This window comes from Saccopteryx leptura, chromosome 1 (genome assembly GCF_036850995.1).
Source record: "Saccopteryx leptura isolate mSacLep1 chromosome 1, mSacLep1_pri_phased_curated, whole genome shotgun sequence".
NCBI classification, from domain to species: Eukaryota; Metazoa; Chordata; class Mammalia; order Chiroptera; family Emballonuridae; genus Saccopteryx; species Saccopteryx leptura.
In genome coordinates, this window is record NC_089503.1 from 313765117 (window position 1) to 313790656 (window position 25540).

A 25540-nucleotide genomic window follows, 5' to 3' on the forward strand; every position below is an offset into this window, starting at 1 on the left:
AGGACTGGAAGAAGGGACATGTGTACAAATGAGGACTTGACAGCCCCACACCAAGGCCCCTTCAGTCCTGGTCAGGAAGGGAAGGGCGGGCACCTCCATGCTGAGCATCTCTCTGCTACTTGGTCTCTCTCTGTTGATTGCCTCAGGGAAGACAGAAGACCTGGATGGACCACGACCTTGAGATGCAGCCACACGGAGCCCCAAGGCCTGGAACTTCCTACCCCCGAAGTCACCTGCTGGGGCACCCTGCCTGCCCATCAAGGCTTCCTGGAAGGGTGTCCCCTCTCACCCCTGTCCTCAGAAAGACCATCCGTCTTGATGCCTTCCCACAAAGCCACATCCCACAGGCTTCTGGTCGAATGGGCCTTGGAGCCAAGGCCCGGACTGTGCCCCCACAGGAGACTGGCAACAGCCTCGTGCCCAGGAAGCTCAGCTCCATCTCCTTAACACTCCAGCATAACAGCCAGGCACAGCTCCTGGGCCCCCTGCCTTCTCACTGGGAAAAGGTGCCCACCCCAGACAGGGAGACTGCCACCAATGGGAGAGGGAGGCTGCCCACTTCACACTCACCATCTGTGACCCGAGTGCCAGAAGGCAGGGTCCACTCTGAGGTGCTAGGGAAGCCAGGTCTGGCCAAACCCAGCAGGATGCCCATAGTGGAGAAGCCACTAGTGAGTTCCTACCTGGCCCTTCGTTTCCAATCCCGGCTAGCCCGGAATCCACAAGGCCCTGCAGAGCCAGGCTTGGTGGGTCAGAGGCACCCTGTCCCAATGACTGCCCACGTGCCTACCAGAGCACCCCCAGGAAGAGGCAAGTCCAGGTCCAGGGGGATACCAAGACCACAGCTGCATCTCCAAAGGGCCAACCCTACCATGGGACCTGCAATGACCATAGATTTGGTGACTCTGGACACAACGAGGCTAGGCACAGTCAAATATTTAGCCACAATGGCCACCAATAAACCTAGTTTGGCTGTCAACTTAGCCACACCAAACACATCCAGATTGGACATAGGCACAGAGTTCCCTGCTCTGGATGCCAAACTGGGCACAGCCTCAGAATTTACTACAGCAGGTACAGCTAAGCAGGGCCTCGTCACGAACCTGGTAACCCCAGACCCAGATAAGCTGAGCGAAGCCATAGGTTCAGCAGGCACAGCCAAACTATATACAACTCCAGGGGCCACAGCCCTGGATTCGGCAGCCCCAGACCCAGTCAAGTTGGGCGCAGCCAGGCTGGAAAGAGTCCTGGCTTTGGATAGAACAGATGGGGCCAGGTTGAATAGAACTACAGATTCTTTTGCTTTGGACACAAGCAGACTGGGCATAGCCATGGGTTCAGTTGTGCCGGTCACCCTAAACCCAGCCACTGGGGAGACTACACTGGACAGTGCCATTAACCTGACCACATCAGACATTGCCACCTACCCACTAATGTCAAGCAGAAGTACAGACCCAGCCCTGGACCATTCTACAGCAGATGCTGCTGCAGGCCTGCCTGGAGAAACCAAAGGTAAATGCAAAGAACTTAGCTGGTGATTCACTGGGCTGCTGGGGGTGAGGGGTGGGGCAGAGGGGCGGTGGAAGGGCCTGGAGATGGATTATACTTGGATAGTTTGGAAAGGGAAGGGGGACTCTCAGGTCAGAATCGAACATGCTAGAGGGCAAGGGAACAGGGTTCCCCCTAGCAGAACACAGGGATGCACCATGAGCTGGGACCCAACCTGCTGGCTAGAATCAGGCTGAGGGAAGTCACCAGAAGGGAGGTTTACAGCGGTAACTTGTGGAGAAGTCATTATGCCAAGTCCTTCCTTTAGCATCTTCCGTGGCTGCTTCTGTGTTTCCTGAAGCGCTAGGATCATCAAGTGATTTATAGGGGGTCCAGCTTTGAAGCAAGCCACCTACTTGAAAACAGACTGGCACTTCAGTGAGTGGTGGTTTGTCTGACAGTTGTTGCTGCTGCATTCCTCTAGATGTGATTCTGGCTTCACCTGAAACCTCAGTCCTTCACACTCAGCCTTTCAAGAAGATATCTGTTGGCCCTGGCTGGTTGGCTCAGTGGTAGAGTGTCGGCCTGGCGTGCAGGAGTCCCTGGTTCGATTCCCGGCCAGGGCACACAGGAGAAGCGCCCATCTGCTTCTCCACCCCTCCCCCTCTCCTTCCTCTCTGTCTCTCTCTTCCCCTCCCGCAGCCAAGGCTCCACTGGAGCAAAGTTTGCCTAGGCGCTGAGGATGGCTCTGTGACCTCTGCCTCAGGTGCTAGAATGGCTCTGATTGCTCTGTGGCCTCTGCCTCAGGCGCTAGAATGGCTCTGATTGCGGCAGAGCCACGCCCCAAGATGGGCAGAGCATCACCCCCTGGTGGGCATGCCGGGTGGATCCCGGTCGGGCGCATGCAGGAGTCTGTCTGACTGCCTCCCCGTTTCCAGCTTTGGAAAAATACAAAAAAAAAAAAAAAAAAGATATCTGTTGCTAAAGAGGTGCCTCACCTGGAATTTTCTTTCTTGGTCCCCCACTCCCATCCCTTTAGTCCTGAAAAGTGAGCTGGAAACCTGTATATATGGAAGTCCTACACAGAACTATAAATAGGTCAACACAAGGGCTGGACATTCATTTGGTCTCAGAGAGTCTGTGACATGTTTAAAGTTCTATAGCTGGCTGGTAGCAGTGAGCTAATGGAAACCTTGATCTTGGAATTTTACTTTGGGCCATCTCATTCCCAACATTTCCAAGGCTCAGAGAGTCTGGATTTTGGCAGATGCTTGGAAGGCACCCGGTCAAACGGCCTCACTGGTTGCCAGACCCCTTCCTATCATACTGTACACTTGGGCTGTGGGAGCTCACCCCAGCTCTGGACTCCACGCCTCCCTCTGCGACCTCAGCACTCTCTCCCTCTTCAGCCCATCCCTCTCTCCCAAAATGGAGGTGTGGACAGCCAGAGGCCTGCTGGACCCCTTTACCTGGATGGCTCTTGGTCATGTCCAGAGGCAACCCCTTTCTTCCTGAACTGACTCCTGCCGTCTTGAGTCTGTCTCAGCTGCAGAAACCTAAGTACCCTCCTCCGTTCCCACTCTCCTCCATCTCATCCAGTCTATTTCCAACTCTATTGATTTACTTCAACTGCTGGTCCCCTCCTCTGCATCCCTCGGCCCTGCAATACCACAGCCCCCTCCCTGCAGGGAGCTCCTTCCTCCACACAGCTGCCACAGGGACTCCCATATATGATGGCAGCACTTTCAGCTTAACAGCTGTTGGTGACTCACCATTATCTTCCCTTAAAGTCCAGCCCCTTAACCTGGCTGCCAAGGCTTTGAACTTCTCCAGCTTCTTAGCGGCCTATCCCTGTCTGGAATTTTCCCTGCTTTGGCTGCGCCCAGGAGCACCGGGTTGTTGTCCATCAACACTCTGCAGCTCTCACCTCTGGGTTATTCGCCCCTGCTGTTCCCTCTCCACAGAGTACCCTTCCTTCTTCCCTTCTACCTCCTTTTGCCTTTTCATCTAGGCCCTTTCTGCCTCCATGAAATCCTCCACAAGCCCCCTCCTCTAGGTGCCCACCTCCATGCCCCCACAGTACCCTGAGCATACCCCATGCTGTGCATTAGGACAGCCCAACTTTCTGTCTCCCCTACCAAATTCAGAGTCCTTTAAGGACAGGGACAGTCATTCTCATCCCTGTTCTTTCAGGGCCTGGCAACGTGTTGTCCATTAATGTTGACCGAATTATTGACAGGTTTTTCTGATTAATAAATTAAGGCTCAGGAACGTTCCTGAGCAGCTCAAGGTCAAAGGGCCCATCATCTCGGAGCTGGGCCTGAAACTTGGGCCCCTGACTCTGGACTCCATAGGCGCCCGCGCCCTGGCAGAACCGCGCTGAGCTAGAGCAATATCCTAACCACGGCGTGACTCACGCGCGAGCACAGCCACCCGCTGCTGCCACCGGTCCCCTGAGCCCCCCGCCCTGCCCCAGCCTAGAGAGTAAGAGGCCAGACTTGGATCCCGGGGAAGGGACCAGGGCTGGGATGCGGGCGCCATCCGCGGCCGGGCATCCCGAGCCTGCAGGTACAGCACCCCCGCGTGCCTCCCAGGCCGCCCGCAGCTGGGTGCCTGCTCCCGCGTGCGGACGCGCGGGTACCGTGGGAGGGGGAGGGGCTCTTGGTGGGGCCGGCGGGCGCGCGGGTCACGTGGTGCGGGTGGCAGCGGCGGCGGCGGCATCGGTGCGCGCGGGCAGGGGCAGCGCGGCGCCGAGAGAGCGGAGGCGAGGACCCGGGCGGGTGCGGCGGCGTGGGGCTCAGGGCGGCGCGGCCGGGCGGCGGGCCGGGCGGGTGGGCGGAGAGCGAGGAGGGGCGAGGCCCGGCTGCAGGGGCCGCTCGGCCCGGGAGGAGCCCGCGCCCGGCTCAGCCTTGCAGCCCCGCGCCCTGAGCATCTCCCGGGAGGAACGGAGACAAAGGAGGATTCATGTCCAAAGGTAGGGCGGCGGGCCGGGCCACTGGTACCCTCCGGGAGGAGGCTGCGGCCCCGAAAAGCCCCGCTGGAGGTGCTACCAGGGAGAGGGGTGCTGCGCGGAGGAGCCCACGCGCGGTGACATATGCACGGACATACGCACACACGGCTGCACACCCCCCAGGATATACATGCCCAGAGAAATTCACCCACAGGAACATGAAGAAATACAGACACACAACTTGGTGTGCCCCAGATGCGCACAGAAAGCCCCACACTGGGGCAGGAGCATACCAAGCCACGCACACACATGCACACCACGCACAGGTATCAGGGCCATCTGCCACCAGATACAAGACATACGCGCTGACACATAGACAGACCCCTTCCCCCACACATAGACAGGCACCAGCTGGTGGTCTCCTAGGGAACTCGTTGTCCTCCCCAGAACAGGGATGTGGGGAGGTGTCCCAGGGCCCTTTGCTTCTGCAAATAGGAAAGGACTAAGATATCTTTTGTGATTCTTTCTCTGAGAGCTGGGGTGGACTGGAATTGCCTCTGCGAGTGGAGGTTGGGGTTTGGGGAAGATCTTCAGCTCAGGAAGGAAGGAAGAGCCTCCCTAGCCCTCACCCCACTAAGCCAATAATGCAGGTGCTATTCTGGAAAGGTCTCCTCCCTCTGCTACCACCTTCCCAGCTAAGGGGTGGGGTCCCTGGGCCAAACAAAGACAAAGCCATTCATTTGCCTGTGAAAGAAAGCACCGGAGTCCTTGCTTAGCATGGTGACTGAGGTGCTTGCCAAGGTGCTATTTCTGTGGGGGACTCAGCCAGAACTGAGTCAGGTGGACAGTGACTCTTCCTTGAGCACTGATGGGGCAGGTGGCTCCTGGCATGGGGTGCTGCAGACTGATTACCCTCCCATTCAGGGCCCTAGGAGAGATGGGAGCCTATGAAGGGCTCCAAGGATCATTTAGGCAGGATGGCATACTTGAGCTAAGTCCTACTGTGACCCCTGAGCTCTTCCTTACCCTTGGGGAGCCAACCCCCTTTCAATTCCTGTTGTGGGGGAAGAAGCAGGTCTTTCTTAACAGTCTGTGTAAGCCCCCTTGACTGTGGCCTACATACAAGAGCCATTTGCGGCAGGGGGTCAGCTGCTCTGCTAGAGGAGCTTCTGAGGGAGGAGAAAAGAATGCTTCCAGTGAGGCATTCATTCATTCACCATTCATTGCTGAGTGCCTGTGCTATAGTCGGTACGTTGGGGCACAGAGATCACTCAGGCATGGTCCTCGCCCTGAAGAAGGGTAAAAACTAGCATATGTTCAGTGACAGGTAATTTATGTCCATGCTTTTGTATAACCTTCATAGTGACCCAGCAAAGTGGGTACTATCTTCATTTTCCTGAGTAGAACAGTGAGGCTCCTAGGGACCACCCAGCTGGGAATCAAGTCTGGGCTCCTCATCTGGGGTTGGCGGGTGGGACAGGCATGGGTAGGGGGAAAGGATGGAGCTCCAGAGCAGTATTTGTCCTGTGCCCTGGAGGTCTCTGTGTACTTGTCAGGCACCTCACCAGAGAGTAGATCCTAGGTCACAATGACCTTGTCTGGGGTACAACAGAGTCCTTGGCATTTAGTATAGGTTTGGCTGGAGTAGGCTCCCATTTGACAGTACATGAAATGGCCTGACAGGGATGGATGGAATAAGTGAATGAATGAATACCAGGGTCTCAGGATCCGAAGCAGCACAGAGGGCATCTATACCAGATGGGAACGCAGAGGCTTTCCTGAGGGGTAGCCCTTGAGCCAATGGTGAAAGAAGAATGGCCGGGGCTAGAGTGGGCAAGGGTCTTCCAGCAAAGGTGGTGACACAGTGACCTGCCCGACATTTGCAGTACTTGTGGCTGGTGGTTGTTAGCATGTCACTGGTCTGTAACTGGTGTGTGTAGTTGGGGATGACTTGCCAGAAGGTGCTCCTTATGGTGTGCACAGTGGGTGTTAATAGGTGCTTGCTGGGAGAAGGAAGGTGATGTTTGCTCAGGACCGGACTTGCAGCAGGCCTGCCATAGCCCCTAGGAGTTGCCTTGGAGTCTGGTAGGCAGGTCCCTTCTTGCAGCCAGCATCTGTCTTTTGGGAATGGTCTTTAGGGGAGCTGCAGTTGATGGGCCAGGGCTGAACAGGCCATGGTGAGGGTACCCACTTTATAAGAATACTTAGAAAAACTCCCATAAATAAGTACAAGATGCACTTTCCAGGTGTGTAAAATGGGGTTACCCCTACACACACTCACACTCACAGATAGATCTATCTTACAACACAGATTGTGGAGACCAAATGGGCTCAGCTTTAGAAGCACAAGGGAAATGGGAAGGGCCTGCATAAGAGCATCTGGGCAGGGAAAATGGGCCATTGGCTCCGGTGCAGGTGAGCTGAGTGGGCCAGGATGCCATGTGCGGAGAGTGGGGGAGCAGGCCCGGCTGTGAGAGTCAGCTGCCGCGGGCTGCGCCAGTCTCTCTGCCAGCCTCTCTGCCAGCCTCCTGGCTAGCAGCAGCTTCCTGGGAAGCAGAAAGGAGCCCAGCGAGGCCCTGGGGAGGTCCTGAGGCTCTGTCAGATTTGGCTGTGTCTGAGGGTGACAAGGAAAGAACATTTTCCCATTGGGAGAAAGTGTTGCCAGGACCCGTGGAAGGACCAGGTGGTGGGGTATGAGAATTGACTCCTCGCTGGGTTTGGGGGTGGGAGAGGGCAATGCTCCCATCCCCTTGCCCTCTCGCCCACTGGCTGTTCCATCAGCCCTCCTGTAAACTTGAGACTGCAGGGTGGGGACCATGACCCATACATAGGATTCTAGAATCGCAGACTGGAAGGGGTGCTCGAGAGAGTGTAGAGTCCAATAATTGGGCAGTGTAATCAGCATCTGGGCGCCTTCCTTTGACAAGTGCTTTCACATGCACCATACGGCTTCATCTCCCCCTCTGACAACTCAGTGAACTTGAAAGGGGTGGGAGCAAGAGTAGCTGGAACTGTGGCCTGCTGTGTGGGGGCTTCTAGGCGTCATATTTCATGTAACGCTTGCCACAGTCTTAATCATGATCCTAAACCGTTTACAGATGAAGAAGCGGGCTCCTGGGTGGAGGTGCTTCATCCAAGTCCACAGAGCTTGCAAGTGGTGGAGCCAGGCTCTTCCCACTTCCCCCCACACACCTTGTTTTTTGGATGGGAAATGCGGCTGAAACCTAACCTGGTGGACAGTGGCCTGATGGGGAAAGGCCTAGATTTCTTTCGTGTATGGATATACCTGTGACCTGCCAGACCCAGGGGGATGTGTGCCTTTCCTTGTGGAGCAGGGCTGTTCCTCAGCCTTGCCTTTCCTCTAGCACCTTCCATCCCAAGAATACACTGTGTCATCTCATGCAAGTGACTGCTCCCACCTCGAGCAGTCCTCTCCCTGCGGTCAAAAGGGGAGACTTATTTCTTCCATAGATTCAAAACTATGGCTAGGAGGGTGCCAGCGGCTCCTCAGGGCACAGACACCCCTACTTTGCATCAGTGCTCATGGAACAGAGACGACACTGAGGCTGGGACACAGTAGTGATGCTTATTCTGCAGGGGTTGGGGTAGCCCCATTTACTTCTAAAAGAGAAAGCAACTGAGGTCAGTGACAAACAGGCAATAGATGTTAGGTTCAGAATTCTAAGTGGTCTTTGCCTCTTATTTGGGGAGGCAGGACTCAGGTTGAAATAACCCCAGACATCCTTAAACTGTGGTTCCTCAGAGGGCATTTGGCACTGTCTAAAGATATTTTGGGTTGTCACTACAAGGGGAAGCATCTAGTTGAGGCCTGGGATGCCACTGATCATTCTATAGTGCACAGAACAGTCTCCACAATAATTATTCCACCCAGAATGTCATTAGTGCCAGGGGAGAAACTCCTGGTTAGGCACCCAGATGTGGTGCATTGGAGCAGTGAGTACATTTGAAGTGGCCCCAGCTACAGAGAACTAGTTCTGGTCCAGATTTTGCATCTGACTCGCTCTGTGTTCTTAGACAAGTCCTTTCCTCCAGGCCTCAGTCTCTTCCTCTGTGAAATGAGGGGCCTGTACTGGATGACAGGTCCCTTCCAGTTCCAACTCTGTATGATTCTGTATCAAGAGAATAACACTGTGGCTTCCATGTGACCTCTGCAGCCCACCCCTCCCACCTTGGCTTTGCAGGGCTCCCAGAGACCAGGACGGACGCAGCCATGTCAGAGCTAGTGCCTGAGCCCAGGCCTAAGCCGGCAGTGCCCATGAAGCCCGTCAGCATCAACTCCAACCTGCTGGGCTACATTGGCATTGACACCATCATCGAACAGATGCGTAAGAAGACTATGAAGACTGGGTTTGACTTCAACATCATGGTCGTTGGTATGGAATGCCATGAAGGCACCGGAGGCCTTGGCAGCAGGCAGCACTGAGGGTCCAGTTTCTCTCCCAAGGATAACTTCAGCCCTGGCTTCTCTAGGATAAGCTCTTTCTAGGAGGGAAGCTTTCACTGTGCTGATCACAAGGGCCTGTCCCCCTCCTCCCCTCAAGGGTCGCTGATTCAGGGGTTAGAGCTGTGGGTGGATGGGGAGCCCAGTCCATCACTAGCTGGGTGTCCATAGGCAGCCTTTAGCTCAGCCTGCTTTCAGATGTGTGGCATGGGGGAATCATCGGTGTCCTTCCCCATGGGGGAAGATCGGATAGGGGGTGGTCTTATTTCTGACCTTTAGTAGTGCTGTAAAGCTTAGGGGAAAATTTTATAACATGGATCAGTAACTAAGTCATGTCACCAGGTCACAGAATGGTCTCAGTGAGATAGTCACTCTATTTCTGAAACAGGGACCTGGGGATCATCCTTCTTTATATTCTGATCCAATCAATGAAGTCCTGTCAATTTTACTTGTAAATATCTCTCATCTATCTGCTTCTTTCCATCTCCATTACTACTACCCCCCCTAGGCTGAGCCAGGCCTCTCACCTGGGCAGCCACAGCCACCTGACTCCATGCTGCTCAAATTAAAGGAGTTGGGCCAGACTGCAAACCATCTGGGAAATCTTGCTATAATAAACATTGGCTTGGCCAAACAGTGTACTTAGTGACTTAGTGCACTTACTTTCTGGTGCAAACTTCTCAGTAACAGATGGTTCATGGACCCTGGCCACAGGCCATACTTTGAGTGGTACTGACCCTTCTTCTGTATCCTTTCCTCTTCATTCCATTTTCCACCAGTGTCCAAATAATTTTCCAACCTGCAAAACTCACCCAGCCACACATAATAAGTGTAAGGGTCTAAGCTGCTAGCCTGGTCTGGTACTACCTCTCTGCGCATCTCTTACCACCTCCCGTGTAGCGTTCTGCTCACAAGGAGCAGCTCTCCTGGATGCTCTTGCCATGCTCTTTCCTACCTCTGAGCCTTTGCACGTGCTGTTTCCTCAGTCTAGAAGCCCCTTCTGGCTTCTCATGGCTCATTCAAAGTCACTCTTCAGTGTTCAGCTCAGTTAGTGCTTCTTCCTGGAAGTCCCCCTTGATCCCGAGAAACTGGATTGGATTCCTCCAGTAAGCTTTTGGAACATCCTCTGGCGATACCTTTCATAGTGGTTATGGCAACATGTTGTAATTGTCTGCTCCTGTTCTGGTTTCTGTCACACGAAATGGGTCCTTGACGGTAAGGATGATATCTCAGCACTCAACCTCCATTTCTAGCACAGCACTTGGCACTCCAGAACACTGGATAAACAAATGACCTTAGAAAACATCCAGCTGAGAATGGCAAATACGAGACAAGGGGGCCACCTCTTTCCTCAGCAGCACCTGAGGCAGATGCTGCTGCTGAGTCCTGGCGCATATCCAGTCTGAGCCCAGGTATAGCCTCTGTAACATATTGGTCCAGGTGGCTACTACCAACTGATCAGTTGGAATGAGAAATATACCTTATTTGCCATCTCTGGTCTCATTCAGTCCCTTCCTTCCCGTCATGTTATTAGTCAAGAAACTAGACTGTCAAACAGGGCCATTTGTAGGTGTTCGGAGAAACAGCACAATTAGGTCTGGAACCTCAAACTGTTGCCACTGGACCTTGTTCTAATCCACCACAGAAATGCTCCAGACCAGCACTTCTGACTTCACTGTCCATCTGAGTCATCTGGAAGTCGCATTAAAATGCAGATTATGAATGCTAGGGCTGGGTGGGGCTCCAGGTGATGCTGATGCCACTCACAGGTGGCAAAGCTTGCTGGGATTTGTTTTTAAAAATTTTTTATTGATTGATTTTTAGAGAGAGAGGAAGGGAGAGAGAGAGAGAGAGAGAGAGAGAGAGAGAGAGATCAATTTGTTGTTCCGCTTAATCATGCTGTTATAGGTTGACTCTTGTATGTGCCCTGACTGGGGATCAAAGCCCACCTTGGCATGCTGGGATGACGCTCTAACCAACTGAGCTCCCTGGCCAGGGCCGCTGTGATTCTTGTGCACATTAAAGTTTGAGAAGCACTGTTCAGACCAGTGGTTTCAAATGCCATTTGGTTGTGGAGCATCTTTTTATTTACTCCTTGGAATGAAATCTGTGGACCTGTGTGTGTAAAACTGTCCAAAAGAGCACCATGGTGAAGGAAGCGGAGGTAAGGGGCTGGTTCTCCCCACTCAGCTTCCTCTTCCTCCCACAGGGTCCTCTCTGGCATTTATCTCCGCAAGACACTAACTGCTACACTAAGATAAAGAGTGGATATGGGGCTGTGAGGTTCCCTGGGTTCCTGTCCTGGCCTTGCATTTGTAAGCTATGTTACCTTACGCATATTTTACATTAGGTGGGGATTAATCTCTCTGGGACCCCTTACACGGGGATTAAAGATAGCTCTGCTGTGGGATTTGCAGGGCTGAGAGAAGGCACATTTTGCTAACAGTTGGAAGTGCATACACACTGAGACCATATCAGAATGCAAAGTAATTCTGTCATGACTTTTAGTATTATTGAAGACTAAAAACTTAAGCAAAAACAAAACAAAAAATCACTACACTAGGCAAATGCAGAGGTTGTCCCCTTTCCCAATGGTCCTGAGGCTCCAGGAAGGAGAGAATGTGGAATCTAACAGGTTGGCCCAGGCTTCTTCATCACACAGGAAACCATCCCCACCTGCTTGCAGGCCCTGTTCAGCCCCTCCCTCTCTAGTGAGTAGTCAGAAAGGACGTGGCCAGCTCTAGAATTCTTTAAGCTCCTGGGAGAGAACTGGACGCAAGATGTAGATGTGAGGTCTCCCTGCCTTCTCACCCTCCTGTCTTTCTCAGGTCAGAGTGGACTGGGCAAGTCAACGCTGGTCAACACGCTCTTCAAATCCCAAGTGAGCCGCAAGGCCTCCAGCTGGAACCGGGAGGAGAAGATCCCCAAGACAGTGGAGATCAAGGCTATTGGGCATGGTGAGGATGAGGCGGGGACCCCATGGGCTTTGGCCAGAGGGACCTTTGCCAGAAAGGGGGAAGAATGGGGCTTATTGGGGAAGGAAGTGAAAGGCAACTTCAATACAGAATAGAATTAAGCTCTAAACTCTATGGAGCCAACTCCTTAGACTGCAAGTCCTGAATGGGAGGAAGAAGGATTAGAAAGGAAAGAAATGGGGTTTGAGCTGGATAATAAGCCTGGGTGGGAAGCAGGGAGGTCATTCCAGGTGGAGGGGAAGCATGAACAAAGGTATTGAGGTGGGAAAGACCCTGAACTTGACTTTTCCGATAATTGATCCAGAACAAGGGAGAAACCTGGGTCGCCCTGGGCTGGTAGGCGGCAGGCTACCTGGCATCAGCTGGAAGAGTCACCTCCCTGGTGCCTTTTCTGTTTACTCCCCATCCTCTCCCCCAGTGATAGAGGAAGGCGGTGTCAAAATGAAGCTGACTGTCATTGACACCCCTGGCTTTGGAGACCAGATCAACAATGAAAACTGGTATGTGTCTGCCTGTGAGCTTTCTGCCCCAAAGACTGAAAGTACTGACTGCAGGCAGATTCATTCACGTTGTGAACCACGTGTAAGGAGACGAGGGCTGGACATGCAGGTGGAGGAGACAGTGCAGAGGGAATTCTGGCCAAGGAATTGCCTGGAGATGGCAACGGGCCAGGGGAGGTGCAAATCCAGGCTGACTGGAGACTGCGGCAGAGGGCTTGGCCTGGACAGAGAGGACGAGTGAGAAACAGGAGGGAGGGAAGATGCCATGAGGTGACAGCCCCTGGGAAACCACAGAGCAAAGCTAGAGTCAGCGAACAGCCACGAAAGGGGAGAATGTGCTTCCTGGAATGTAGACGTCTGCTTTCAGATAGAGATGGAGGCCACAGTACTTCTGTGAAGGAGCTGGGATCTGCCACTGACAGGCAGGGCCACCGAACAAGACAACTTAGAACAATCTTATGGAAGTGACTAAGTGCCTCTTTTCTGGCTATACACACGCTCCTTGATAAAGAAAAGTAGTAACGACAATGAGAATAGTCATGGTAGTGAATCGTTGCTGTGACTGAGCTCGTTCTGTGTGCCGTTGCTATGTTAAGTACCGAACATCTGTCTGTTCTATCTGAGCCTACGTGCATCCCACTGGTCACCTGCTATCACTCCCATTTACTCATGAGACCACTGAGCCTCTGAAAGGGGCAGAGCCTTCTTCAGAGCCTCCCAGCTAATAAGTAAGGGAGCTGGGGAAGGTGTTGAGTTGCTTTCTGCAGTGTGGTGGGGTTCTGCAGGCTTCCAGAGGCCGGTGAGAGGGCTGGGTCCTCACAGAAATTCTAGCCTTGCCCACAAGGAAAGCCATCCATGGGGAGCTGAGGAAGAAAAGTCAGCAGGTACCCTAGACCCCCAGGGGAAATAGGAAATGAGATGGGTGTGAGAGGACTATGCCTAAGATGCACTCCCAGGTCCTGTCCTTCTGAGACCTTCATCTGCTTTCTCCCCCTCCCCCAAAGCTGGGAGCCCATTGAGAAGTACATCAATGAACAGTATGAGAAGTTCCTGAAGGAGGAGGTGAACATTGCCAGGAAGAAACGCATCCCTGACACTCGTGTCCACTGCTGCCTCTACTTCATCTCCCCCACGGGACACTCGTACGTACTAGGCCCACCCCCACCCTGGGGCCTGGCTCTGCTTCACACCATCTGTGCCAGTTCTGTAGTTGCTGACCAATACCTAGACTCAGCTGAGGAGGGGCAGCCGGGCCCCAATACATTCATGGCCCTGTGAGTCCCCAGACTTTCCCCAAGAGAGTCTACTTCCTCGCCCGGAGAGTAAAGCTCACCAGCATCCTCCCCCACGCTGCCCACTGGTGTTCTGGCACCAAAGCAAAGCATGGTTATGCCTGTAGAAAGAAGTGGGTATATGTGAGCAGAGGACTTCTTATTTATTCAGTAGATACCTGCTTTGCACAGGCTGGGGTGGTGACAGCAAAAAGGGTGAAATGGCGGTTGTGGGGGGACAGAGCTACTGGATTTGGGCTGGTGTTTTGGGTGGGCTGTGGGGCCCCGCTGTAGGTATCAATATTTGGAGGATGGCTAGCCTAGTGCTAGGTGTCTAGAAATGAAGGCTGGCAATAAGCAGGGCATGCTGGGAACTCTGGTTGTGAGTAGCAGGTGGGGCTGCCTGGAAGGGAGAGCTGGCAGAGGAGGGAAGAGATTCACGTGGGCAAGCAGCCAACTTCCTGCTGGCAGAGGTCTCAGCTTATTACTAAGCCCAGTTGCTGAACCAGAGTTCAGTCCTTGAGAGGTTAGCACAAGCAAGGCAGGCCCCAAATTTTGGAGGAATCGGGTACTCAGCAGGTGTTCAATGGTGGGGCCCAGGAGCTCGGTAAAATGGTTAGCTTTATCCCTGCCTAGAACCTGGATTCAGTATCTGCAAGGCAGCAGACTGCCTGACTTAATAAGTCCCCTGGACTACAAACTGGAGCCAGATTGGAGTCCCAGAGCCTGGGGGAAGCTGGGCCCTCAGATAGGGTGGGGCAGAGGCCGCAGTTGGGCTCCTGCAGGACTGCATGGTGGGGGGAGGGAGTCTGTCACAACAAGATACACACAAGCAACCTGACACCAGGACAGAGTGGGGGACAGAGAGCTGTTTACAGGTCAGAAAGATGCTGGGAGGGAGTGGTCTGAATGGGGCCTAGAGTGGGCAGGATTTGAAGAGAAGGGGAGATGGTGGGCCGTGCATGGGCAGAGTTGGGGCCTGTTCTGCAGGTGATGAGACGGTGGGTATATGTCAGGAGAGAGAGCAGCCTCTTGGTCTCAGCCAGGTTCCCAGCTCAGTCCTCTTGTCCCAAGGCTGGCCCTGCAGTGGTGGCCATGGCTGAATGTGGGAGGACAAGGTGGCTCTGACATTCCGCTTTTTCTGGGCCCCAGCCTACGACCTCTCGATCTGGAGTTCATGAAACACCTCAGCAAAGTTGTGAACATCATCCCCGTCATTGCTAAGGCTGACACCATGACCCTAGAGGAGAAGTCTGAGTTCAAGCAAAGGGTGAGAAGGCCCCCTCCTCTCTCTGTCCCTGTCCCCACTTCCCCTCCTCTGGTCCAAGATTCTCCTATCATTCATTATTATGTTCCACCCCTTCCCACGTAGCTCTTACATAACCATTGAAGAGACTGGGCTGGCAGTGTTTGGGGATCACTGGTGATGAGAAGTTAGTGTGTCTTCAGGCTGCCTCCTTCCCACCCTCCAAACTGATTTCTAAAGGCCACTGAATACATAAATCACCATGAACATGAGAAACCACTCCTCAATGTTAGCATGCTTGAAGGACTAGCCTAATTAATTAAAGCCCTTTAGTGCTTATTGGTGTCTTCTATAAACTCCTCTACTCAAAGCATCCAGGTAGGGATGGGGATGGGGGGGATGTGAGAGAGGTATAAGGGCAGTTGCTGCCTTCATGTAAAACATTGAAGAGGTCCTGGATAGCTTCCTGGAAGAGATGAGACTAAAGCCACGCTTTTAAAGGGGGCAAACAGAGGCATGGGGTGGGGGGACTCACCTCTCTTCCCTGCAAACAGGAATGTGACACGTAGTGGCATGTGCACTGCCCATGTGAAATCTACTCAGAGGTGCTGCTTGTCAAATCTGAACCTAACAGACCTTGAGATGAACAAGCTGCAACTCCAGACTACTCCTCTTCTCAGGCTGGGGATCACACTGACTCAGGATCATCCTGCTGCCCGGGGCCTCAGAGTCTGGAGGTGTCTGTGGGCTCTCAAGGCTGTGTTCATTCCTCTGACTTAAGCACACATGACACCACACACCACACACACACTCACCTCCCATTATCCTGACACTTGGCTACCTTGCTTCTTTTCCTCACCTCTAGGTTCGCAAGGAGCTTGAAGTAAATGGCATTGAATTCTACCCCCAGAAGGAATTTGATGAGGATTTGGAGGACAAGACAGAGAATGACAAAATTCGGGTGGGTGCATGAGGCTCCGTCCATCACCGATGCCCCCCTTGGTACCTGTGGGGTGTGTATCACGTCCTGCTCTGGCTTCCCACTTGCTTTCCCCTTCCTTACCCGCTTCCTCACCCTGCCTGACCCAGACCAGAAGTGATGTTGGAGAGGATGAGAACTAGGGGCCCTGGCCAGGACTGTGAACCCTGCACTCATAGCCAATGCTCCCATCCATCCCCAGACCACACAAAAGCCTCTTCTTCCCACAGGGCTTGGCAAAGCTAGGGTGTAGGGTGTTGGAAGGGCACAGGCAGGAAAAACATTAAGCCAGGGTGCAAGGCATCTATGCTCCATCAGAGCTCTGCCTCAGTTTCCCCTCTGTAAAAGGCAGAGTCAGACTAGGTGAGTGGCTTATAGTTTTGGGGTGTTTTTTTTAACCTAGAAGAACCCTTTAAAGAAGTTAAATGTCAGACCGAACTCCAATATATAAAACATAAAAATAGAACTGCTTTGGCTAAGTGACATGGCCACATAGGCCCTGGAGAAAACCATCAATCTATGTGATTTTTAAGGTCCCCCTCAATTCTAAACTTCTACAATGCTGGGATTCTACCCCAGAATCTTGAGTTCTAGTCTGGGCTTTTCTACTAACCCATTGTCACGTGGGACATGTCACTCACTCTCTTTGGTTTTGAGTCTCCTCCTCCGGCAAGTGTGGGTAATCTAATCTCATCATCCCAGGCAATAGTCAGGAAGTTGGTCAGTTAATTGAAGAAATCATTTAAAAATGATATATACAAATCCTAAGTGTTTTAAAATAATTATTTTATTAAATTATATAGTTAAAATAACTTAAACCAAGCATGTCACATTCATTGAAAGTGCTTTTCATGTAGTGACAATGCCTCTTCTTTGAGATTAAGTTCACACTTCATGCAACAATGACTCACCTTGATTGAGTTTTTCTGAAACATTCAACTTAATTTTCAGAGAAACAGCTCTCTATACTCATATGTCCTCAGCTTATATAGTAGTTAATTTATCCAATTATGACAACAAGCACACATCAGGCAAATCCATCTGGGAACAAAGAGTTAGCTCTCAGTGAATGTACAACCCATGTGGTGGAGCAGAGAGTACTATGCCTTCAGGCTCTGACAGGTCAGCAGAGATGGGCCTCTGCCCTTAGGTTTCATGGGAGATGGTGTAAAGCATGTTACTTTGGCTGTCAGCTGGGTGGGTATCATATAAGAGAGGTCTGTGCATCCTAGCTAGCTCACAGAGTTGTTCCAGATCAAACCAAGCATGTGAAGTGCTATGAAAAGTCCTAAGCATTTTTCTGTTGAAGGAAAGCTGACTTATTGAGGCTGACCAGTGAGGCAGGGGTATAGTCAGGACTTGGGGCTCCCAGGCCAGTGCTCTTTTTAAACGACAAGAGCCTTGCCCTTGCCATCAGTGGGATCACTGAACAAACCTCAGAAATGTGCAGATCAAGGTTGGGGGCCCAGGACCATATACCAGCCTGCCCTTGGAGGCCCAGGGTGTAGAGAATGACATGCACGTGTCTGGTTTGTCAGCAGGAAAGCATGCCCTTTGCTGTGGTTGGAAGTGACAAGGAATACCAAGTGAATGGCAAGCGGGTCCTTGGCAGAAAAACTCCTTGGGGGATCATTGAAGGTAATTCAATGCGTCCTTTTGAAGAACTGGCTGCTGGCCAATTATGCTTATTTTTTAAGCATGTCTAGGTCAAGGCACTGTCCTAGGATGTAAAATACAAGAAGAGTGCCCAGAAGACCCCGCCAGAAGGAGCTTACAGTCTAATTGAGAAATGAGACTCACGAGGCAGGAAGCAATAAAAGACCGATTTAGCACCTGTCTGGGAGGCACTGACTCAAATGTCAAGGGTCTTCAGAACATGGAGAGATTAATAAGGACTGGAAACGCCAGAGAAAGCTTTTCACATGAAAGAGGATGTGATCTGACAAACTGCTGAAGGGTTGCTCAGATGTTGCTGTTTTTGCTTTATTATAAATGGATGTGACCTTGAGAACGTCATAACGATTCTGAAAGTTTTCAAAGAATCACTTCAACGATCTCATTATAGTAACCCTCTGAGGGAAGCAGTGTGGGTGTGACTTTCAGAGCACTGGCTGCCCAGGCTCTTGAATCTCAGACAGGTTAAGTGTCTTGCCCAAATCCCTTGACTCGTTAGTGGTGAAACTTAGATTTTAGAGCTGGATATTTTGATTCCAAAATTAAGTCCATCCCATTGTATCTCTCATTTACCTATAACATTTTGTTGGGATTTTTTAAAATATCATCTGCCTTGAATTGGAATTCTTTATAAGAGTGCCTGTCCTACCCATTAGATTGTGAGACAAAATGGTTCATGTCTTAATCCTCTTCTGCTTCCACAGTCCTTGGCAGGTGATTTGCAAATAGTAGGCACTCAATCTATATTGAATTAGATTTATCATGCGGTACATGGCCTTTTGTTTAAATTTTCAAAAATTTAATTTTAGTGAGAGAGAAACATCAATTTGTTGTTCCACTTATTTATGCATTCATTGGCTGATTCTTGTATGTGTCCTAACCAGGAATCAAACCCACAACCTTGGCATATCAGGATAACACTAACCAGCTGAGCTATCTGGCCAGAGTGTGCTTGGCCTTTTTAAAGATGGCTCAATTGTCACCTAACCAGGCGGTGGTACAGTGGGTAGAGCATCAGACTGGGATGCAGAGAACCCAGGTTTGAAACCCCGAGGTCGCCAGCTTGAGCACGGGCTCACCAGCTTGAAGCCCAAGGTCCCTGGCTTGAGTCCAATGTTTCTGGCTTGAGCAAGGGGTCATTCACTCTACTGTAGCCCCCCAGTCAAGGCACATATGAGAAAGCAATCAATGAACAACTAAGGAGCTACAACAAAGAATTGATGCTTCTCAGTTCTCCCCTCTTCCTGTCTGTTCCTCTCTCTGTCTCTGTCATACACACACACACATACACACACACATACACACACACACGTGGCTCGATTGTTATTTTCTATGTTTTATGGTCTTCCAATCTGATTATAAGCTCCTTAAGGATAGGAATTGTGTCTTAGGCCTTGGGCAAGTTTCTCAGACTCTATGTATATTCATTTCCTTTTCTATAAAATGGGAAATATAATAGTCCCTATAAGCTGTTATTTCACAGAGTCTAGAACAGTATTGTGCCATTGTAGCTGCTTTAATAAATGTTTGTTCAGTAAATAAAATTCAGCGCACTGAACCTCTGGGTTGGTTACAGTAGCCTGTGGCTCTTTTTACTTTTTTTTTTTTTTTTTGTATTTTTCTGAAGCTGGAAACAGGGAGAGACAGTCAGACAGACTCCTGCATGCGCCCGACCGGGATCCACCCGGCACGCCCACCAGGGGCGATGCTCTGCCCACCAGGGGGCGATGCTCTGCCCCTCCGGGGCGTCGCTCTGCCGCGACCAGAGCCACTCTAGTGCCTGGAGCAGAGGCCAAGGAGCCATCCCCAGCGCCCAGGCCATCTTTGCTCCAATGGAGCCTTGGCTGCGGGAGGGGAAGAGAGAGACAGAGAGGAAGGAGGGTGCGGGGTGGAGAAGCAAATGGGCGCCTCTCCTATGTGCCCTGGCTGGGAATCGAACCCGGGTCCCCCGCACGCCAGGCCGACGCTCTACCGCTGAGCCAACCAGCCAGGGCCCTGTGGCTCTTTTTAAATGCGTCCATGTCATGAATAGAGGTGCACCTGCTCGGTATTGCTGCATTAGTGAGATGACACTCTTTTGTTTCACTTTGTTTTGTTTGCAGTGGAAAACCTCAGCCACTGTGAGTTTGCCCTGCTTCGAGACTTTGTCATCAGGTAAGATGTGCCCTTGCCCTCAGATGGCAGGCTTCATGATTTGGGATCAGGAGGCCATCTGTTCAGATCCACTTCCTCAGTCTGCAGGTCTTTCTGATGAGCTTGCTGCCCCAGTTCCAGCTCCCATTCTGAAGCACAAGGACTGAGGAAAGTGGATCTGAGAGCATTGGCTCTCAGGGGTCAGTCCCGCTGGGTCCAGGCTATGGAAGTGAAATGTTAACCTTGGCTGTAGGTCCCCTCTTCCTCCTCCCACCCCTAATCGTATTCTTCTTTTTACCTGTGTTCCTCAGGACCCACCTCCAAGACCTCAAGGAAGTGACACACAATATCCACTATGAGACCTACAGGGCCAAGCGGCTCAATGACAATGGAGGCCTCCCTCCGGTGAGCGTGGACACAGAGGAAAGCCACGACAGTAACCCATGATGACCCCTTCTCTATATCATCACACATACCCACTTCTCCACACACACATCCCAAATACCACCACCAACTACATTCTTCCTCTCTACTCTGTCCCACGGGCCTGTCTGGTATTTATGGAGCATCTTGTCTAGAGTGTGTGTGTGTGTGTGTGTGTGTGTGTGTGTGTGCGCGCGCGCGCCTGGAGTGTGTGCTGCTTGTGTGTTCAAGGGTGAGGTATTTTCACTACCCTCCCTGGAAAGTCCCTTGTAAGTTTGGTTCTCCATGGCTGTCCATTATCTGTCTCCTTTCCTGTGTCCCAGAACAAAGCCGTTTGCCTCACTCAAGAAGTCTGGGGAGGTTTCATTTAGAAATGAGGGTGCAGGTGAGCCACAGGTAACTCTTTCTTATCTCTGAACCTGCCTGCACACTGCAACTGCAGAGATTCTCCAAGGATGGGCTGCAGAGCGACGCCTGGGAGGGGGTGAGGAGTGCGGACATAACCCTCCCTGGAAGCTTGGGTGGTCTGGGGTGGCCAAGGCTTCCTGGGAAAAGGGAGGTCAGGTGACAGCAGAGAAGTAGGCCAAGCTGGGCACCTGCAGGAAGAATTAGTGCCTAGAAGTGGAGACTAGAGCTCCACTCTTTGGTCTGTGTTGCATTCACTGTCCAAAAGCTACTTCCTATCTGCGTCACAAACTGCTGTTTTCCACATGTCACACTTACCATGGCTCCCACTATCTCTTTTCCCCTCATTTCTTCCCTGTCCTTCCCTCACTTCTTTCACTTTCTTTTAGACTAATCCACTTTAGCTACATTTCTATATTTAGAATTTATGCCCAGTCTACTTCCAAAAATGATGTTAGGCCACCTTAAAATAAAATCATAGCTAAAGGCATGGGACAGTACAGACTGGGATTACAAGAAATCAGATCCAGAGAGAGGAATGGGAAAGCATCATGTGTGCCATGTTGCGTTGAGCCTGGCCCTGAGCTGGTGGGCAGCCTGGCCAGAGGAGGAGACACAGCTGGTACCGTGCTTCCCAGGGTCTGCTTAAAGAAGCACGCAGGCTGGTCAAGTAAGAAAGACACCCTTTTTTAGGCATTCAGTTCTAGGAGAATTGACTCTAAAGAAGTATCAAGAACACTAAACAATATTTGTCTTTCTTGTGGTTTGGCTTCAGAGCCAGATTTTAAACGACACCTCCTTTCTCTCCTTTAGGATTCTTCCTCCTTCAAGCTGGCTTCTCTGTTGCTTCCTTCTTTTCATATATACTTGACACCGCATCCTGCTTTCCTCCTCTTCTGTTCTCTCTCGCTTTTGTGCTGAAGCCAATTGTGTGTTGGTCTGTCTTTCTCAGCTGCTTTTCCCTGTCCCCCTCCTGATACCTGTAAACACTTCCAGCAACACCCATGCCATGCATTTAGCCTTTTTTTTTTGCTTTTCTGGTCAGCCTTGTATTTATTAATGCATAGATATCTGATTTACTTACAAACAGGTTACTCTTTCTCCTTTAGTCAGTGAGGTAGCTAAAATTGGGAGCTGGGGAAACAATTTAGCTTTAGGCAAGGGAAAACACCAAGGGACACAGTTTACAGTGACCTTATCCAGCCTCCTTCCTGTTCCATGTCCTGATCCACCCCTAGGTGTTGTCAGGTCCTCTGTAAATCCAGCATTTATAGTCCCTTTTCACTCAGGTGCTAGGAAAACACAAAGACTTAATTAAGACCATGATTCAGTGCACCAGGTGGAAGAGGTGGGTGATAGGTCACCAGTGATCCTAAACCCTATAGTCTCAATCTTTTCTGGAGCCTCTTTACCAATTCAACCCACACCCTCCCATGCCTGCAGGATCGGCACTTGTCAGGATAGAACAGCAGTAGGGTTACAGCCCAGAGGTTGCTACATTTCAACAGAAGAGGGATCCCTGGCTTATACAATGAGCAGTCCAATATGGAGATGCAGGATTAGACCTCTAGGACTAGCAGGGAAGATCTAGGGGTGGTGGTGGTGGGCATTGGAATGGCTGAGTAGGAGAATGATGTTTGGTGCCCCTAACCCATGATCTCAGCCTCCCTGGAGGAGCTGTTTTTATGTCTGGTGTCCACGCCCTCAACAATTCTCAACCCCCCTGCAGGAAGAAGGCCTGAGCTCTGTCCTTCCACCAGTGCCAGCCATCCCCTGCCCCACTGCTGAATGAAGGCCATTGCAAGTGCTGCTTCTCCCTCCATTCCTCTCAGCTGTTAATTGCTGCAGGGCCATGACCTTTTTAGGGCTGTGTTTCTTCAGCCCACCTCCACAGCCCCTCTCTCTCTGACCCTTAGCAGGTGAGAGAGTCCAGCTGCTTTAGTATAGTCGCCTTTCTCCCTTTACCCAAACACCTCTCCCCCAGTGAATGGAGTTCTCCCCAGCACTGCCCTCCATCATCTGTGTCAGCTGGTCCCAGCTCATCTGTAGGGTGGGGTGAAAGAACTCATCAAGAGCTTCTGCCCTTGCAAACCCATGCCAGCTACTTGTAACCATCTTGAAGGGAAGTGGCATCGCTCCCTGTCCATCTGCATGAGCTTCTCTTGGCTTCCTTAAAGATTTAAGAAAGCCACTTTTTTGCTTGTCAGACTCGTTGACATTAACTGTGTGAGCCCCATGTGGGACAAGGGTGTCTCCTTCATTGCTTAAAGCTTATTTATAAGGATGGGTCACTACATATGCAGGGGAGCAAGGGCTAGGATCTCTCCTTTAAAAATCACCACTTGTGGCTGGCCCAGAGTGTGGTTACACATCCTCCCCACCCCATAATGCAGCCACTTAGGAAGAGTGGTTTCCCCAAAGAGACATTTCTTGAGTTGACTTCCTTATCCTCAATCTTAAAAAATTAAACACAGACAAAAACAAAAAAACAAAACACCAAAAAAACCTCCAGAACCCCATGAAATATGAACTCTAGGAAGAAAAAACCCCACCCATCTATCTACTTAGCAATAAGAGGGATCTTTTCCCACCTACCCTATTCCCATCCTCCACCTCTACCCTGTTAATGTGAGTAATGAGTTAGCCTGGCCACAACTGGTCACTGTGGGCTAGTGGGGAATACCCAATAAAGGGCGAAGGTCCTGATCAGATGCATGAATGTTTGCGAATGTCGGCTGCCACTGCCCCACACACTGTGTCTTTATGGAATCTCCCCCTGCCTGCCTCTCCCCATCTCCACCTGGACACAATTTGCTCAAAGGCTGGTGACCTGTGGGCCATACATCTACAACCAAGTCTTGATGGAGCAAGAGGCCCAAGCCTAGGGGATGCAAGAAAGACCCATTTCTTAAATGTTACCAGTCTCAGCCAACCTTTTGGTGAAATTATGGTTCAGTTTCCCAATTGAAAACAAGCCAACAACACTCAAACTGGTCGTGTAAATGTTGCTAGACTTTATGTGTTGTACAACTAAACATTGCTGTTTGAACAATAACTGCTTGGCCTGTGTCTTATTTGTGTTCCTCACTCCTTGGCCAAATAGACATTACATCATCTCACCCATGTGTGGAGGGTGAGACAGGGACTGTCTTTGTAGGAGGAGCTACAGACATTAAAGATAGGATACATTTTGTGAGGTCAGCTTATCTTTAGTTGTCATGAGGTTGGACCCATCATTATTCTCTGGGACTTTTTTATCCAAAATGAGTGAAAATGTTTATTTTCTTTATTTTTATTTTTTTTTCCCCTTCAGCTAATTTTTCAAGCTTTTGTCCTTTTTTTATCCTGAAGGCATTAAAACTAAGTCTATCAAAGAGTGAATCTATCTTGCCTAGACACCTGCCTACTTTATAATAAATGCTTTTGGTTAAGAATTTAAATTTAAAGCACTAGCTTGTCTCTTGTCTTTTTCAAGTTAAACTAATCCTGCCTTGCTTTGAGTTTCATACTGCCTTCTGTAGCCAGCAAGTAACACAACTCTCACTGGTACATTCTTTTTTTTTTTTTTTTGTATTTTCCAATTTTTATTTTATTTTTTTTTATAAATAAGTTTTTATTTTAATGGGGTGACATCAATAAATCAGGGTACATACATTCAAAGAAAACATTTCCAGGTTATCTTGTCATTTAGTTCTGTTATCACTGGTACATTCTTTAAATTTGAACATTATGACCATATATGTAATTGTGTTTAGGGCCTCAATATTCTGTAGGGTGAGTGCAAGGTATAGATAAATGGTAAGGGGTCAAGACTGGAGGAAGACAAGTTAGGAGTGCAACACCACACCCGGATAGAGAGAAGTGTGATTTGAGTGATAGAGCAGTTTTTTTGAACTTAAGATATGGCCCTGGCCAGTTGGCTCAGTAGTCGAGTGTCAACCCAGAGTGTGGAAGTCCTGGGTTCGATTCCCCATCAGGGCACACAGAAGAAATGACCATCTGCTTCTCCTCCCCTCCTCTTTCTCTTTCTCTCTCTACCTCTCCTGCAGCCATGGCTTGATTGATTGGAATGCATTGGACCCAGGCATTGAGGATGGCTCCCCCTGCCTCAGGTGCTAAAAAATAGCTCAGTTGCAAACATGGGCCCCAGATGGGCAAGGCATCGGCCCCAGATGGGGGTTGCCAGGTGGATCTCAGTTGGGGCACATGTGGGAGTCTATCTCCCCTCCTCTCACTTAAAATTTCAAAAAGAAAAAGAAAAATATCCCTAGAAGAAACCTGAGTTCTTGACCAATGCCTTCATACACATATGGAAACTGAAGTCCAGAAAGCATGATCATGTTGCTTGAAGTTGCACTTAGGTAACAACGCAAGATGAGTACTCACACCAATGCAAAAGTGGCTCACACAACTGCTTCACACCATTCCTATTGTACTTCATTTGTTTTAAGTGTCTTGTATATGAATATGAGGATCCAGCTTGCAACTGATGACATGTCAGTTTATTTGGCAGCTTTTTTTCATAGTGGACATTTAAAAGTGCTGCATCTTATAACTGACAGCATCTTAAATAGGATGAACTACATATTTAAGGAGATGTTAACGTCCTTTCTCTTTGAAATCCTCTGGTGCTATTTGTGAATTTTAAAGGAAATAAGAGTATGTACAACATATTAGTCTTCAAGGCAATTCTGGTATGATGTATCCCACTGGATGCTCACAATCACCCTTTGGAGGTGGCAGGGTAGGCACAGTGGACAGGCTCTCTCCACCTTGGAGCAGGCACAGACTCCTCTTTGACTTCCTGACCCAGCTCACACATCCTGTTCTGTATGCCACCTCATAAGAAACAGGCTCAGAGTCCAGGCTTTCTCTGGTGGGAAAAAGATTTCATCTTAGACGGGAGAAATCATTTTGAATTCTTTCTCCTAAGGCTAGGAGCTTCCTGACCCGGGCCAAGGAGGACTCCTGCTTTTAACTTTGATTTCAGATAGAACCAGTTCAAATTCATGCTGATAATGCAGTGACCAATCT

General features: G+C 50.5%; 1 protein-coding gene across 4 annotated transcripts; it reads left to right on the plus strand.

Annotated features, from left to right (window-relative positions):
- Window positions 1-3987: 3987 nt before the first annotated feature.
- On the plus strand, window positions 3988-23589 carry SEPTIN3 (septin 3). 4 transcript variants are annotated; one of them, XM_066358557.1, is made up of 11 exons: window positions 3988-4056; window positions 8641-8832; window positions 11729-11857; window positions 12294-12375; window positions 13380-13517; window positions 14799-14916; window positions 15758-15853; window positions 17413-17509; window positions 19648-19699; window positions 19990-20083; window positions 22236-23589. In XM_066358557.1, the coding sequence occupies exons 1-11, from the start codon at window positions 4017-4019 to the stop codon at window positions 22296-22298; spliced, it is 1101 nt and encodes a 366-aa protein (XP_066214654.1). In that variant the 5' UTR covers window positions 3988-4016; the 3' UTR covers window positions 22299-23589. The 4 variants fall into 4 exon arrangements, with proteins under 4 accessions (XP_066214654.1, XP_066214653.1, XP_066214656.1 ...); XM_066358556.1 differs by having other exon boundaries at window positions 17410-17509; window positions 22236-23587; XM_066358559.1 differs by lacking the exon at window positions 3988-4056 and adding an exon at window positions 4282-4462 and having other exon boundaries at window positions 22236-23587.
- Window positions 23590-25540: the final 1951 nt, after the last annotated feature.

Coding starts and splice junctions, on each gene's coding strand:
- SEPTIN3 (XM_066358556.1), top strand. CDS start 4,017: ATGCGGGCGCCATCCGCGGCCGGGCATCCCGAGCCTGCAG. Junction 14,917..15,757: donor AGTCTGAGTTCAAGCAAAGG/GTGAGAAGGCCC, acceptor CCTCACCTCTAG/GTTCGCAAGGAGCTTGAAGT. Junction 15,854..17,409: donor CAGAGAATGACAAAATTCGG/GTGGGTGCATGA, acceptor CTGGTTTGTCAG/CAGGAAAGCATGCCCTTTGC.